General features: G+C 26.2%; 1 protein-coding gene across 1 annotated transcript; it reads right to left on the reverse strand.

The window, feature by feature from the left end:
* On the reverse strand, positions 1-18,912 carry LOC107441986 (UDP-GalNAc:beta-1,3-N-acetylgalactosaminyltransferase 2). The gene is made up of 12 exons (XM_016055413.5): positions 18,695-18,912; positions 16,804-17,013; positions 15,380-15,471; positions 14,258-14,356; positions 11,967-12,059; positions 9,440-9,538; positions 8,385-8,469; positions 5,844-6,027; positions 5,598-5,729; positions 3,385-3,544; positions 2,619-2,675; positions 1-230 (listed from the first exon to the last, which is right to left on the reverse strand). Exons 1-12 carry the CDS (start codon positions 18,795-18,797, stop codon positions 96-98), a joined length of 1,449 nt encoding a protein of 482 aa, XP_015910899.1. The 5' UTR covers positions 18,798-18,912; the 3' UTR covers positions 1-95.
* Positions 18,913-19,046: the final 134 nt, after the last annotated feature.

Raw genomic sequence — 19,046 nt, forward strand, 5'->3', positions numbered from 1 at the left:
TCCTCTTTATTTCATATGTTTTATATCAAATTCATTTGTAAGGATGAGTTAAAATACATTTACATAATATGAAAACACACTTAATAGAATTAAAATCATCTGCTCGTGCAAGAGCATACATTTTTGCACATTTTAAAAACAGACCAGGCTCTTTGGATTTCTTCTGGTTCCAACTGTGCTCGATTGTAGCTGTTGCTATTGCAACTTGAATCACATTCAAAATGTTCATCCTATAATTAAGGCAATGAGATTACAACATTTAGCTTAATTTCACTGAATTAAACGGATTAAGGAAAAATATATAATTTAAACTTTTTTTTATGAAATTTCAAAAAATTGAAGTCTTGCAGAATTTTTTTTCAATTTTTGTGAATTTGAAAATTGAAATTTTGATTTTTTTTTTCAATTTGTATGTATTTTTACTATTTCTTTGTTTTCAATTTGAATAAGGGATTGATTCAAAAATAAACTAGTTATCAAGATAATTAAAATATAGCAACATGCTGGGGACAGCGTAAATTATATACTATGTACTACATCTATATTTTTAAACATAATTTTAATTCAGTGCTAATACTGTAACTTATTCTGAAACCAGAAGTTAGCCTAAGACATTTTGGGAGTTGTTTATTTTTATTACTGATTGGATCCTCTCATTGATGTGACCACAAATATGAACCAACATATTGTTTATAACATTCTGGATGATCAAGGTGTAACTTTTTATTCAACATCTACATGATGAGTCTATCATATGCCCCAATTTTCAATGACCATGGCATAACAACCAGTTAAGTAGGCTGAAAAATATGTGACTGTTTTTATGAACATTCATTCACGAACCCTATCACATCTCAATCAGCCTGTAGAATCAACTAACTTCAACATTAAAGTAAATATGTTGGACATATTGCAAAAGTGGGATAAAATTCGGTGAACATCTTTAAAGTTTGATTGACAGGATTATCAAATTAAATTTTTCAGGAAATGGCTTAAACAAGATGTGATATTAACAATGCTAAGTATTTTAGAAACACTTGCCACAAAGATTTAAGTAAAGAGACAGATTTGTACAGTATCAATTGATGCTATTCATGACTTTTCAGAGCAAGACTAATGTTTTCTTTTTCTGGTGATCTTAGAACAGTTTCTAGTTATAACCTGCGCTTCGATTTTTTTGTAACAATTACGGAATAAAAAAATACAATCACTTAAGACTTTTCTATTTCTTACAATTTCAAAAAAAGGCGAAAATTTGTTCCTGAAGACAAAAATCTTTATTTGCATTTTCTATAAATTTATTGCAATTTAAAATGCAATAATTCCTTTCATATTGTGATATGTGAAAAATAATTGTTTTTTAAGATGCCTTTTTCCAGCCATATGAGATATTAAATGTTTTCTTGTTCTTAATAAATTTCTAATGATAGAGTATCACTCCAAGCCACCTTTCAAAAATAAATGAAGACATCACTTCATTATATCGAGGAAAACAAAACTTCAAGTACTTCTATTGATTAATTAAACAAATAAACACTAAAATTATGTAACTAGTAATTTTAAATTAGCAATTTAATACCATATATTTGCGAGTTTTTCAATTTTTTTACACTTTTTTTTAAAAAATTTTCCTTAATTTTTTTTATTATTGCTTAAACTGATGAAAACCAGTTTGGATATTTTTGGAAAATTCTTTCAGTGTATAATAAACGTAAACAAAGATATTTATAACGAAATATAAAATAGACAAATGAATAATATAACTATCTTTTAAAAAATGCTGATTATAAAATTGCATTAATATAATATTGCCATAAAAATTCAATTAAAACTAAAATTACGCCAGCTACATTTTCCCCATTTTATTTGGGGACGACCTTGTATTTTAAGTGTTTAAAAAGATACTGACAAGTAGAGTAAATATCCAGCATCAGTTTATTTGAGAAAATTAATTAAAAAATGATTTAAAACATATTTTGAATTTTTCCACTTAGTCCACTATTATTTGATGAGTTAAATCAAGAAGATAAAGTCTTAAGGGTAGGAATGAAGTCTAAATACAATTGATTGTCTTTTATGTGCATACAATAAATAAAAGATGAGTAGAAATATGTATGTGTAGTTAAGAATTATGGTGACCTCCCTACATCATGCATTCCAGATATTAGTTACAGTTACTCCTTGGTACTACAGTCCATGCTACCCATGATCTATGACCACCCTGGATATTCTACTCCAAAACAGTTTCTCTTGCTCTTTTGCATTCTAATTTCTCATTTTTTAGCTCCTGAGGTATCTCTCAATCTTATCTATCCATCATTTTCTCTGTCTTTTCTGTTTTCGTTGACCATGGCATTGGCGGTGAATGATCTTTTTTATGCATCTGCTGTCATCTATTTTCCAAACTATTAGATTATTTTCGTTGTTGATTTTAATAGAGTTTATTATTTTATTTGCATTCTAGATATACTTAGTTTTTTCTTCTTGACAAGCCATATGTAACAAGATGCCTACTATATAATATTATGGATCACAAATACCTATTGTTTCAAAACTGTTTATATAAAATTAAGCCTTCATTTAACACACATTATTACATACAGTTCCTGAAAACATACCTCTATGTATGTGGGATTAATAGCTGATAACCATATTCCAATAGAGACATCTTCCCCCTGAAAACGAAACATTTCATGTAATAACAAAAATAAGTTTAATTTTATTAAAAAATTGTTTTTATCGCTAAGAACTAATCTGGACCCTTTTTATATAGACTAAATTATTCAAAATTCTATAAAAAAAAATTAAACTTGGATCAAATTGATAAAAACAAATTTTACTCATTAATAATTTAAAATACAAAAAAAACAAAATTTAGAAGAAAAAAGTCTAAGAAAAAAAATTGTTTTATAAAAAACAATAATAAGCAATTACTTTTTATTTAAATTTTTTTTCTTTGCAATCACCTAATAGATATTTTTAGAATCGTCAAAAATGAAGTAAACACATTAGGAGTTGCAAACAAATACTTAAGTAAGACAAAATAAAAACATTATCAAAACCTAATGAATTACTGGTGAGAAAGACAAGATTAAAAATAAAAAACTTGATAGATTTCTAGATCTATAAGATAGAAAATAAAAATTGATTATTAGAAGCAACTTCAAGACTGGCTTTGATCAATTTCATCTTTTCTTGATTTAATTGACATTTTGTTTATTTTTTCATTGTTTAAATATTAATTGACAACCTCTAAGGGGCATATTTAATAAGAATACTAAAATATATGAAACAAACTTAGCCTTCCTTAAGAAAATTTTACAAAACCTACATGGAAATCATAAATCAAGTCAATTTCAAACTAAATATGAGATGAATATCTACCTGATATGGAAACAATGAATCTGAATTTTGACTCAACCAGCTAGCAGTTTGGTGAGATGTGATATATGCTGCACCACATGGAAATGCAGGATAGTAATCAGATCTATAGTCATCATCAGCCCATTTACCCACATAATTTACGGGCCAATTTTTCCTAAATCTGTTAGGAAAAAAAGTTGATAGTTTTAATGGTAGTTAATATGTGCTTATGCAAACTGATATTTATCAATCAGGATACTTTTCATTTTTGTATTAATTTTTATTAAAATAAACCAATACTGATTACAGCTTTTGAAATTTTTAAATTAAAAGTGAATAAATCTCTGACAAAATAAATGTTAATGTAGAATCAGTACTCAAAAACTAATTTTAATGATATAAGTTGTGAACATCAGTATTTATTTTGTGTTTTAAAATTTAATTTTTACTGTAATATTTTATTTTCAACCAATACATTATTTCTTGATAGTTAATTTGATGTACAGGTATGCTACATGTAAATTGTATTGCTAAAAATTAAGATGAATTGGGAAATGTGTAAGCTTAATAGGGAAATATGTTATATGTAAATCGAAATATGTTATGGAGTCAGTAATGTGTGTAAAAAAAAAGTCCTTTCTGACTTTGAATTATGCCAACTTTATAAGACTGACAACAGCACTGTAGATACTAGTATTAAATCAACTTAAGAACAGTGATATTCATTTTATTTGTCACATGCTTCCATTATTATACAATTTTCCTTTCATTCAAACTAGAGTGATAACACTTGTTTGAACAGCATTTTTCGACTTTAAATTTTATTATTTTTTATTGTTTTTAAATCAGTAATATAATAAAAATAAATAAATAATAACCATAACTATTTATAATCTCACTTTAATTGTTTTATTGTCTCGATAACATATATGAAAAGTTTCAAGAGAACAGATCAGTTAGATTAAGTATGAGTGCTGCACTGGAAAAATTAGAAGAGAGAGAAGAAAAACAAAACGAATATTATGTAACTCCATCAATTTTACAGGCGAACAAGAAATGGCTTGGAGAAAGTTTAAAACCAAATGTTTTTTATAACAACATCTCAAAAACCTATTTTGGTAGATGTTAAATTTCTTTGGCTCTAAAAGTTATGTATAAACTAATAGGGTTCAACTATTATCCAATAGGATCTTTTGTATAAACTAATAGATCCAATAGGATTTGACTCCAGCTCATTGAACAAAGGCTCAAGAACAGTGCAAAGCACAAGAATGAACCCCCTATACACCAGATTCTTGTTTGGTAGGTCTTGGAGATAAGAGTTTGTGCTAAACCTCATAAAAATTTTACATCCCTTCATCTCTAAAAGCTTCCTTTGTAAGAAATTGTACAAAATATCAGCATGTGAGTTGCAGCACATAGTAGAAAATTTTGAGACACTTTACAACTCAAGTAATCACTTTGAAAACATGTAACAAAACGTTATGTTTTCATGTTTATTTAAAATTTTGATTCTGAAATTTCAATGAGATCTAAAATTTTATATTTTATGTCCAAGTTACTTTTTGACACCAGGTAAAATCCAGTTTTAGTGACATAATAAATTAAAAATAGACAATGGAAATATTTTGTAGATAATTATTATTTTCTTATCGAATTAACGAGTGTAGATCCAGATCAAGTACCAGCTAAGCAAAACCATTTTTACTTTTTGATCTAAAGTTTATTTTGCCTAATCAAAATAAAGTTTTGCTTAGAAAGAAAGTAATCTTAGTAACCTCTTTTTCTCAATCTTAAATATTTTTCATGAAGATGTAATACAAATAATGTCTTAGTAACACAATATTCTCAGTTATTAGTCTACCCATACTATTGCTATTGAATAGAAATCATTTACGACAAATCTTATAGAGATTAGCCTTTGCAACCATATTCTTTTCAAGCATAAAGACTTCATTTTCTAATAGATTATCTTTTCTTACAATCAAACTTTACAAAAAAAATTATCTTTTCTTACAAATCATATATTGAAATCCGTTTCAGATTAAAAGTGTTCAAGCTGGAATGATTTGGCCCTTCAAAAAAGAAATCAAACTCATTTCTAGAGGTTGAACTGAACTAGGTCAACTGAATTCACCAAAATATATGCTGATCAGAAACAAATCAGAAATTAGGATTACATTAGAAAATTATTTATTTCACACTTTAATTATTATTTTTTCATTGATTCTTACCTACTCCATAACCATAGCTGTTTCGAGTCGAATTTTGAAGTTTGTTGTAATTCTTTCATTAAAGCTTCTAGATTTACGACAGTGTCATCATCAGTTTTCATTACATATGAAAAATCCTGATTTGTATGTAACCTTGAAAAATTAAATAATATTCATAATATAAATGAATTAAAAATATTTTCTCTCACATTTATATATAACATTAGTACTATAAAAATTTTAAAAAATATATACAGGATTTTATACCATTTAAAAAATTGCAGTACTTTGTTTGGTAAATTTCGATAAATATCAATGTCATCTACAATAAGAAGATCTCCATACTGATTTCTTTCTGAATTAATTTTTTCTTCTTCTTTCTTTAAATGTAATTGCCATTTTTCTGTTTCAGTAATTTCTTCATTATAGATTTTTTTCAAGCTTTCTTTTTCTAAAAAAGAATAATTTAAAATACAAAAGCATTTCTTTAAAATAATTTTACTGAACATTTAACATACTTTTATTTAGGAACTTCTACATTTGAGTTCCTAAATAGTTTTTACTTTCAGAAGTCTGAAATTGGTGGTTGAAGGGTAATGCCTTGTCCTTTTTATTTAATTTATATTCAGCTATAAGACTATATATTAGTCTTTCACAAATTAAATATATCAGATAATTTGATAGATCACACTAGCTATCTATAATAAATCTATAGAATTAATTATACTTAAAAAAAAAAACACTTTTCATTAAAAAAAAAATTTTAATAATGTTTCTAAATTAAAAGTTTTTTTTCTCTCTATTATTTATTATTTCCTTATAGCACAATTTTGATATACTTTTTGTTAATTAAAAATATGCAGCATTTAAAAAAAAAAACTTCGTCAGTCTTTTTATCCAAATAATGTTAAGTAAACAGAAAGTCTAAAGAGTTCTAATATTTAAAGGGGAAAAAAAACAAGAAATTGAGTATGCTTTATTTCATTTATAATTTTTATTTCAGTTTCATATGTATTTAAAGCTAAGCCAATTATTAACACCCTGACACATTCACGTTTCTTCAAAGGAAAGAAGTTGTGCATCTGTCATTTCAATGTAAAAAAATTATCTCTCCTGCTTTAAAGTAAAGATTTAGCCATTAATACTTTATGAGAACCAATAACAACAAATTGATTATAGAAAACATTTGTAATCACTTTATATCATAAGTTAGAAAATGAAATAACGCATTTAAAAATCAAAGATGGAAAAGAAATAACATATTTACAAATAATATTATTTTACAAATGCCAAGGCTCGAAAATTACATTAGCTGACATGTCTCAGGCATTGACTTGTTATCCTGGCTGGGCACGTAAATATTTTATTAGAAATATCATCATAAAATACTAATTACATAATTCCTTAAATTTTAATCAAGATCACAAAGATGTCAGATTGAGGCATCGCTTACACCAATGGTGATAGTGAGTTCGATCCTGAAAAACGACAAAATAACCGATGTGTTTATGCAGCCAGGTGAACGTTAAATCTGTATAAGGTTGACAGTCCTCTTGTTGGTTATGGTGTGGAAATTTGGAGAGAGGGGTACTAGCTCTGACATTATCCATGTCCTCTGACCAGAGTTAAAATTATATGGCATTCCTACCATGATCGATTAAAGATAGAGCCCTGAAAACGGGACTAGAGGCTTGGTCATGGTTAGGTGATGATGATGCTGTTAATACATTTTTTGAAAAAAGTAATAAGCAAATTCATGTTTTCCATTAATATGCATTTGTAAAAGATGTTGTGCCATGTTTACATGCGCCAACATGCATGCAAGATTGCATATAATTTCTGGACTAAAATGATTGGCCGAGCATCCAAAAATTTTAGGATTTTTTATAGTCATGACAAATGTAACACAATTCGCGGTCTTTAATGCAGCTTTGTTTTATGTCAAGTCTTTAGTTAATGAGAGAAATTTTAAGATTTTTGCATTTTTTGTTAACATTAACACATGTTAAGTAATTTTAGAGCTTCATATTTGCTTAGTATAAGCAAACTTCTTTCTATTATCATAAATTTTCCTTGGTCATTACAGCCTAAGTAACCGTTTTATTTTTTTCAAGCAACTTAAAGACAATAGTAACTACAAATAATTGATACATTTTTTTAAATTAGCAATTTATGTTTCATACAAAGGATCCTTAGCTAAATTTTATAATATTTCACTACTCCACCTAATGTAGACTTCAGTTAGTGTATTTAAAGAATGAAGTCCCTTTAAAGTCAGAGGACTAATATATCAATGTATTTATCTTACAAAAATCAGAACTGATATTTAGGAAGCTGGCAAAAATTTTTATGTATTCACAGTTCTTAAATAAATTAAATAATTTTTAAAATTTTAATATGCTTAAATTTTATTTCTTAAAGTGAAAAGACATTGTCAGTTTTAGCATTGTATGCAAATGAAGCATTTTTAAATTTATTTTTAAAACTATATTCTTATTACGTTGTTTAGAATATACAACAATATAAATTTACAAAAAAAGTACTTATTCAGAATATCTAGCGTGAAGAACTTTGAAATTTAAATGGCACTTAACAAATTTCAAATTACAGTGATAAAAAAACAAAGATAATAATTCCAACAAATCTCAGAACAGTTATTTGGGTACAAAACACAAAATATCAATGTTTCAAAAGTATTTTATATATATATATATATATATATAATTGAACAATTTTTAAAAAAAATACTTATTGAACTGACAGATTTTAAACAAATAAAAAATTAATAACCAATAAAAATTAGTATACCATTAACAATGAAGCCTATGCTTACAGCACTATAAACAGTTTCTGAATACTTAGTAGAATCTTGATGGTGAGGAGATGAATAAATCTAAAATTTAAAAAGTTATTATTTGTAAGACATTAAATTCTTACCGGCTTTTCAATCATAGCATTTTTATGCAATATATTAACTTGCTATATGTGTATATTAGTTAATTGTTAGGTAACTAAAAAATTTACAATGACACATCACTGCAGAACAATTATTAAAAATATATGACAATAAAAATGTTATTTGGTAATCTTTCTGAGTTCTTATACATATTTAAACATTTGAATGTAAGTTTTAATGCAATGTAAATTACTTAAATTATCATATTGAATCATGTATATCTTAAATAAAATACTTTAACAAAAATTTAAAAATGATAATTTATACATTTAACTTGAAAAATTGACTACACTAAAAGTTTAACTTATAGTAAAGTTTAAAAATACAATTTAAAAATAATATACAGTTAGAGAGGAACATAAAACATAGAATGAAAATTTTGTTTGAAATCTAGTCACTACAGTAATCTACAGAAACAAACAATTTCATGCAGTTTAACATATAGTAAAAAACTAGTACACTTATTCTTAATTGTTGTATTACATATCTACTATAATTGTTGTATATACTCAATGGTTTCAAACTATCACACAACCATTGTTGCTAACCTGGAAGCCCAAAAGGCCCTAACGTTTATAGTGATGGCAAAATAACAATTAAAATAATCTTTTGTTAATTTCCGCCAGCGTTTAAAAACTTTACTAAATGATTCACAGGTCTTAAACATTTATTTAAATTATACGTAGTAGGGGCCAAAACTATTGCAAATCAAATTTATTAAATTAAAAATAAAATTGTAAATTGTTAAATTTATAACTTTAAATTTTTTCAAAGAAACTATCTAAATGGGAAAATTTAGCAAGAAAGCACAACTGTCTAAAAAGACTTGTTCATCCACATACCAAATATGTATTATAATAACTAAGTATAAACTTATTAATTAACTGATAGATAAAATAAAGCTTACTCTTTTAAAGGTAATAACTCCACCACCATCATCCCACATTAAAGAGGCACATAGTGAATGTAGCAAATAGCCTTCGAATATGATTAAACCTTCATAATTCTATAACAAAATGAAGGTTTCATTTTAAATCCAAAAAGAAATGTTAGTCATAGTTACTTTCTTGCCAATCTAAAAAAGTAAACAAAATTTTATCTTTTTACCTCTTAAATTATAACAATATGTTTAAAAAGATAATTATTTTTTATAAAAAAAACTAATTTTTTATACTTGAATCATTAATTTAACACAACTAAAAAATTTTAACTTTAAAATTAGAGTTTCAATGTAAAAATTATTCATGTAATAGGAGTATTGCAAAATTGATTTAATTATTATTCTAATTTTTATATTCATTAATAAATAATAATTTCCAATTAATTAAATTTCTATCAATTAAATTTTTATTTCAGAATAATTTCAACTTTTATGAAAACGTGATAATTTTTTTTTATTTTTTTATTCAGATGCCCACTCTTAGAGATATTAGCCACTAGTATATTTCAAAAGACAAGGCTGTCAATCTGCATTTACACAGCCATGTTCATTTTTAAACAAGAAATGTTATTAATTGAATGTAAATAAAGCAAAAAATAGTAATTGGGATATATTTTTATGCACGTTCAAAAGTAAACACATATTCAGCAAAAGAAGTTGCATGATCATATAAAAGTTAAATAATTAGTTAATAATAAATTGAATAACAATACTATAAACAAACACTAGTAATAAACAGAATATAAACTATTAGTGGAATAAAATTTTTAACATTGCTATTTGAAGTTTTTAATATCATGTTTCCAAAAATTTATTACAAAATCTCACAAACAAAACAAAAATAGGCTAATAGTTTTAACATAGAAAAAAAATCTAAAGAGTGTCTAAAAAGGAGTGTGAAAAAAATCTAAATCTTTTTTAAGTGGCTACGACTTACAGTCTCTTTATGGTATATTTTTAAATCATTTAGCATTTTTACACCAAAAATGTCTCACAAGGGAAACTAGGGAAGTGTGACTCGCCAATTTTGAAATAAACTAGTGGGATGTATGCCTTATGAGGAATAATTTTAGGGGGCAACATTCGTTTCGGCCCATAGAAGGTCTTGTGAGAGATAAAAAAGTAATTCAATATATGGAAAAATCAGTATTTTATTACTTCAATGCAGACTATTAGTTATTGTAATTGTCTCATACTCCAATTACTTTGTAATTAATTGGATAATTAATTACTTTCACGTACTATATAATGCATATTTATTGTTAAAATAAATTTTGAAAAATTTATGTATCTGCAGTTTTTCAGAAAAACCTGTTAGGTTAATTTGAAAAAAAAAAAATTTACATCAAATTTTTTAAATTTTTTTTTTCAAAAAACTTTCCAAATTAATTGGAGTATGTAATTGCAAATCAATTAATTAATTAATAATTTCTGATTAATTTATTAATTAAAAAATTAATTATCCAATTAATTACAAATTAATTGGATTATGAGACAATTACAATAACTAATAGTCTGCATTGAACTAATAAAATATCGATTTTTCCATATATTGAATTATTTTTTATCTCTCACAAGACCTTCTATGGGCCGAAACGAATGTTGCCCCCTAAAATTGTTCCTCATAAGGCATACATCCCACTAGTTTAATTTCAAAATTGGCGAGTCACACTTCCCTAGTTTCCCTTGTCAGTTACACTACGCAAATTTATGCATCACGTAAAGTTTTTACTTTTGGTTCTTTTTCAGAAAGCATCAATTGAGTATCAGTTTCCGCATTATCATTCTCACCTTCATTATTTATTACCATTTCAACAACTTAGTTCATATTTAAATCCTTCTTTTGGCATTGTATTTACAATAAATCATTTGTCAAGAGTCTGAATAAATGTTTGATTTACATAAACACCTCAATGACTAGATTTCTATTTATTTTTTTTTAACAAAGCTGTCTTAAGTGCAGGTCAAATTGATAAATTATCAAATCAAAAATTATAGGGGGGTCAAATTGATTCATAATTAGGGATCAATTGAAGGAATTATTAGTGGGAAAGGGGAATTGTATACATTTAATTTGGCATTTCAAATTCTGGAGTCTCATAAAATGTGATATCCAAATGAAAATATCAAAAAATGCTGTAGTCCAAAATATTAACATATTCTCTCCTTTCTTTAAAAAGATGAAGAAAGGTGACAGGAGAATGACTGATTCTTTAGTAATGAAATAGCTAAACAATATTTTTAGTTTTATATAAGGCAAAAATTCACAGGCTTTAAGAAATATTTTTGGTAAGAAGCATACATATACATTTGTTTTCAAAAGTAGAAACATGATTTTAATTTTTAATGTAAAAAATCTGGTGTCTGGTTTGAAGAGATTGAAAATAATGTTTCGGGGCATAAATGATTGCCCACATCAAATTATTTCAAATTATTATTTATTATATTTAATTATTTTCAAATTTGTTGGATAAAAATTTAAATGAAGTAGTACCTTTGGAAGTAAGATATTTTCCACAGGAGAATATAAGTAACCATGATGAGATTCGGATGAATTGTTAAAAATGGTAGCTTCCACAATGATTTCCTAACAAATAAAATTCAGAACAATATTAATTTCAAAGCTAAATAATAAAAATGAATATAAATCTGTTTAAATAAAGTGTATTAACCTTTTAGTTGAAGCTAATCAAGTGAAAAAGTCCTCTCATTTTAGTGCTTTCTAGCAAAAATTCATCCCCTACTTAGTCAGTGGGAAGTAACCACTTTAACCAGATAAGAATGGGAAACTTTTTGTTGTAATTTATATGCCACGTTCCTGGGGGGAGAGGGAGCAGGGTTATAATTTACATCCTAATCGACAGATTTTTTTTTTGGTATGGTTATTTTTGTAATGTTTTTGCATACTTTATTTGTAATGTTTAACACATTATGAAAAAAAGTTAAAACATGATTTTTTTTAACTAATTTTTCTTAATATAATACCATTTTCTCCAATACTAGACTACTTGATATTTAGTAAAATTTTTAGACTGGATTCGATTGTATGCGATTATCTGAATTTGTAAAATGGAAACAGTGGTTTTTTAATAACTTTTAATTTCGAAACTTTAAAATCATACATTTGAGATTTATTGATCTAAAAAACTTAGAACTTTCTCTAATTTATTATTAGCTTTTTCTCTAATTTGAAAACACAAAACTGAGGTTTTACATTCATGATTAATCCATTTGGAATTATAAAAATATTGCGATAATTATGAATACGCTAAAATAGTTTTGTGTCCATTTTTAATATTTATTAAGCACCATAAAAAACAATGTTAGTAACGCAAAGTCTTCAGCCAAAAGAGTGAGTGAAAAAAACTCTTTGCAAAAAGAAATTATCAAAAACACAAACAAAAAGTAAAGGAAAACGTAAAAATATATTGAACATAAACAAAAATTTGAATCGAAAGGAAACAAACTAGAGCCAAATTTGTCTCAAAAGACTCGCAAAAATATCCTGGCTGAAAAGATATTTCAAATGAAATATAACTACAAAGGCAATGAATGAAATTCTCATCCCTCAAAATTCGCCAACTGATAATAAAAGAGAAAATCTTTCAGCCGATTCAAATATAAAATAAGCAAGCGTGCAGACTTTTTTCAACAATCGGGCATAAGTACAGGAGGTTCTTGAAGAAATAACAGTTTTGGTGGTAGTCATTATATATAGGGGAAGAGAGGCAGTGGTTCAAATGCTAATCATGCGCTGTAGTGAGAGAAGTTTTTTTGACTGGTACATATGCTGTACCGGCCGCAAGCAAAGGGTTAAACATTACAAAATTTCATTGATAATCATGTGACAAATCTAGCAAAAAATATAGCTAAAATTAAATCAAAACTACCTTAAAAATACATGTATAAATAAGCAAAAAGAAATCAGAATTTCAAAACTTTTATGTAACAAAATAAGTAAAACAGGGATGCACAACCATTTTTAGCTAATGGGCCACAAAAACTGAAAAATATTGTGTTGAGGGCCAGCAATAACGTAAGTCTGTAATCATAAAAATTCAGGGTGTATTTAGATTCTAGTTAAAAATACTAATAAAATACACATGCAAAACTAAATTTTTCATATAATAAAGATAATATAAATAAAATAACTATATTTAATTTAAGTTACTCTAAACATAGTTGGAAGATAAAAAAGCAAACAAATTAATGACAAATAAAAACTTATAAAATTTCATTTACCTCAAAAGTTAACTTTTACTATTTAGTTAGGAAACAAAATTTGTTACTGTTTGTGATATAGTATCAGATTAATGTAATTTGTATCTTAAAATCATATGCTTTAAGAAAAATTTACTTTTTGAATATGGAATCCCACCCACTTATTTGTAAACCCATTTATTTGTTAACCATTTATTTGTAAACCATTTATTTGTAAACCATTTATTTGTGAACCATTTATTTGTAAACCATTTATTTGTAAACTATTTATTTGTAAACCATTAATTGTAAACTATTTATTTGTAAACCATTAATTGTAAACCATTTATTTGTAAACTGTTATTGGTACTTTGAGAAAAACGGAAATAAATCAGTAACTTACAGTATGAAAAGCACAGCTGCAAAAGGATTTTTTCTATTACTTTTTTCACATTTTTAATTGTTTTTCCATAATTATATTAGTATTTTAGACAATTCAGGGTTAAAAGGCTTCAGGAAACACTTTTGGCATGCGAACCATAGGTTGTGCATACCTGAAGTAAAAAATAAAAAAATGTTACCCACTTTGGAATGAATATCCATAATAGCAATTTTTGATTTTTTCTTTGGCACAATTGCTTGGAAAAGAACACCCAATTTTGTTACAATTAAAGGATGATTTACCTAAAAGTAAAAAAATATTTTTATTGTAGAAATAAAAACTGATAAAATACAATTTAAAAGATAATTACTGTAATCTGCTATACTTATACTCAGATGTCAGAAAAAGTACATTATTTTAGTAGTTTACTACAACTACTTTGTTACAATGTAGTTAACTACAACTACTTTTTTTTAACAGTGACTACAAACTGCTTTTGAAATGTAGTCACTACTTTGCTACTGTAAGGGTATAAACTTCAATCGAGAAATTATTTTACACCTATGCTCAAAATGGTTTTGAATAAAAAATTGGCTCACGTAAAACATGAAGAATTATTTAGAAATATTTATTCATGTTACCAGGAGCCACTTTGTTAAGAAATGCTAGGAAATTACTTGCAATTTCGTGAGGTGTTTAATGTTCTTTTATCTCTTCAAAGAAATTAAGTACATTGAAAATATGTTCCCTTCCTTTGAAAAAACATCAATGTTTCACGAGTATACATTGTATGTGAAAGTGCGACTAAAGCGATAAACTATATATTCGCAATGGTTAGCTTAAATATTAGTTATACGTGACTCTAAATACTCAATTCTTGTTAACTCACGGTGATAGGGGCATTTTAAATTGCGTCCATGTGACCAACCAGCTAAGATTTGTACCCATCGAATTCAGAAATTCAGTTGCATTAGAAAACTGTTTCTTTTTTAAGCAAATGTAAAAAGTAGTTGCCAGGAATCACTGCAAACTACTGTTTTTTTTTTGTATCGCATTACTCACTATACTACTTTCTTTTTTTTTTTTCAAAAAAAAGTAGCATATTGCACTACAAACTAGAAAAAAAAATCATCTACTACAGTAGTTTCACTACTGGTAGTGCACTATTTACTGACCACGGCTTATACTTCTGATAATATGCAAAATTAATACCTGAATGGAGGATAATCATAAATTTAACTTTTAAGTACCGCATTATAAGCAACACTTTTGGTATTAAACATAAAAACTTTAAGATAACCTACAATATAATTTTAAAAACTAACTTTAAAAGTAAATCCTTGATGAACTGTTACCATCTGAGAAGAACAATTTCCAAATTCCATTTCCTTCAAAGTATAAACTTCTCTTTCTAAGTCTGTATAAGAAAATAATATATAGATAAAAAATTTTAAAAAAAAGGTAAAAACCTTTTTGTATATTTTTAAGAGATAAATATTAAACATTTAATTTAATTTATAAAGTATTTATAATTTATTTGTCTTAAAGTAGAGTTTACACATTTTCAAATCTAAGACTTTTATTTCAAGATCTAATTATACCTCTTATTTTGGTTCATAGGCAAGAGTATAACATAAACAAATAATTCCTTACAATTAATTATTTTATTTCAGAGCAATATAAGAATATTATCAAAACCAAATAATAAAAAATTTTCTAAAATTATTTAAAATTTTGTCTATGATTGAAAGAGATTTCTTAGAATATTATTACGCTAATGCAGTAAAAAAAATTTTTTTGCTACTTAAATATTATTTTATTGCAAAATTTTAATGCATCAATGATGCTACAACATGAGGCTGTACTGCAGGAAAAAAAATTTTTTTTAGCATCTGCGCATGCAGGAGGTTTTTGGTTTTACACTGCTCAGTCAGTCACAGTGAGATATAATGAGTGCAATAAATTTTTCTGAACCAAATTCCTTTTACCTTCAAATATTAATTTTAAACTCTACCAAAATAATTATTTCTAATAAGGATTTTCCAAAATTTTGATATTTTAAAAAACTAAAGTTTTTTTTACGACCTAAATTACAAAAATATAAAAAAAAGATTGATTAAAAAATAACAATAAATAGAATGTTTCAGTTATTAAATACTGAACATACCACACAAAGGAAATGAAATAAAAGTTTACTATGAATGATATATTTACATGCCATTCATATAATTCTCACATTATTAAATGATGTGACAGCATAAGATATATTTGGATGGCATTCGTGTATTTTTTTTACGCATTACACATCAAAAATACAGAATAATATTGTTTCCAAACTATTATATTTAACAATTGATGTTAGAATGCTCTGAAATATCTACATTTATGTAAATAATCAAAAAATAAAACTTTAATAAACTTTTAATAAAACTTTCCACATAAAAAAAACTTCCTACTTATTGATTGATTTAGAGTTTTCAACACAACTGAAATATATCACACAAAAATATTAAAATTCAATTTTTAAGAGACAGAAATTAATAAAAGTTTTATAAGGATTACTTCCAAAGACCATTCAGCAAAATTTTACAAACGAAAATTTAATAAAAGAATTAAAAGATTTTCTAGTTTAAAACAAACAGCAAACATATTTAATGAGTGAAACAAAGACAAAAGGTGAAAACAATTTTTCTACACATTAGTTACATAATTCAAAGATAATTGGCAAAACAAATGAATTAATAGAGACCTGTAATGTTTATTTTCCATTTTTCACAACCATATTGACTCAGCCTATATTTTGGTGGGATGCTACAAGAGCTGTTTCCGATGATAAACCATGCTTTCACATAATCAGAATTTCTAAACTGATAATCACTCAGCCATGTTGAACGTGCTACACTTCTTTGCAAAGAGTTTTCTCGAGCTGATAAAATTCCAACCACAAGAACAGTGAAATCTGTATACATATATTACATTTATAATTTTATATTTAATCAACACATATTACTTAAAGAAAAGAAAATATTTATATGATTAATAAAAATAATTTTACTACCAAAACAAAGCAAAATAAAACAATGTTTCTATTTTTAAACAACTACAAACATTTATAGAAATTTTTGAAACATACAAACACAAATATTTTATATAATTAAAAGTTCCCATTGTCATTAATCTAGACAAAGTAGGGCAATCATAAAAAGCCAAAAACTGTTTTAGTTGATATACATTTTTATAGTATTTTAGTCAAGCCACAGTGGCTCTGAAAATAGAGCCCTCGTCTCCCGATGAGGTGACGAAAGTTTGGATCACATCGATAGCTGGTAATATGAATTCTGCTCCAGGCTTGCATCAACCAAGTGCAAACATAATATATACTCAGTGGTATGTGAATGATGGGTTTGAATCCCCTTGTCTTCAGACTAACTAGGGGTCCATGCTTTTGCTTTCCATGTAACAAAAATTCATGTTAGCTTGAGAGTTCCTCTGTCTTCTGAGTTGGGTTCAAATTTCAATGCACAGTGTTGAAAATGGGAGGAGTCAGCTGTTCAACACCAGTTATAAAATAAAATATTTTGGAAAATTTTTCTAAGTTTCGTAATTGTAAAATGTCTTGAGAGAAAGTTTTCAACAAATGACAGAGGTGATAATTTTTAACACTCTTCTTTGATGAAAATATTTTTCCAGACATCTAAGTCTTCATTACATACAACTTCTAGATCACAAAAAGATAATCATTGGGAAAAGCATATTTTAAAATGATTGTTTTAGTTCGACATGATTGCACATTAAGACCATTTCTATTAATATTTGTTGAGTTACTAAAAAAATTTTAATAACTTAGTAAAATTTCTATTTGATTACAATCACAATATTTTTTCTTACTTTTTAACTTGTACTTAGATTTTGCAGAACCGTATTTTTGCAAAAATATTTGCCTGACTGCATCAAAACAGACAAGATTTTCTTGTGACCTCAACTTTATTAACTACCATGGCTGATAGAATTATTGAACATGCTAGTCCTATTTGTATAAATTCTGCATGAAACTAACTTGAATCCTTCACTTAAGAATTAAATTTTTACTTTAAATAATGATTTTAGATTATTGGAAACATTAGTAGATCACATTCTAGACCAAAATATCAAAAGCCACAAAATAATACTTTAGCACAATTAATACAGGTTTGAACTTTATAATAAGAATTTTAGGGGAGATTTCCTTATCGTGATCTGTGGCAGAATAATTGCCAAGTCTTGGCAGCTTCCAGGCAGATGCCCGCATGAAACTAAAGAAAAAAAAAAAAAAAAAAGGGACCTAGCAAAATTTTTTACTTTTACGTTTCAAGATGCATTTCTTGAGATATTCTACTATTTCAAGACCTTTCATTCAATGTGTACAGATAACGGAGATAATTCCTTTTTCTAAAAAGATTAAGTTTTGAACAGTTTGTTGAGATATACTTTCTAATTAGGATACTATTAAGTTGATTTATTAGAAAGAGATCATTGACATATTATTTCTTAGTAAATTATTTGCCTCACTTTTTGAAATCAATAATACAAAATATTCGAAACAATTATTGAAAAAGCAACAAACGTCACAGAAGACAATACAAAAAGTAAAGAGTTCGTACTTTTATAAAATACAACAGAACTAAACTTAAAGAAGTTTTCTTTAAAAATTAAAAGTATAACTCCAAAAGCAATACAGAAAAATGCTTGAAAAAATGATAACATTAAGCACTGGAATTGAAACAGTTCAAAGAACTATATTATTTATCTCATAAATATTTTCCCAATAAAAGCCGGTTGTTTATTTACAATTTTCAGAAGACACAAGTAAAGTGAATGCCAGATATACTTATTTTAGTTTAGTACAGTGAAATAATTTAATTTAAATTAATATTTCTCATCTAATTTTTCTCCCTTAGATGTGAAACAATCTTGATTTTACTTATTTTTAAAGTGCTAGATGTATTTTGTGCT

The sequence above is a fragment of the Parasteatoda tepidariorum genome, chromosome 3 (assembly GCF_982258835.1).
Source record: "Parasteatoda tepidariorum strain Cologne lab strain chromosome 3, Ptep-v5.0, whole genome shotgun sequence".
NCBI classification, from domain to species: domain Eukaryota; kingdom Metazoa; phylum Arthropoda; class Arachnida; order Araneae; family Theridiidae; genus Parasteatoda; species Parasteatoda tepidariorum.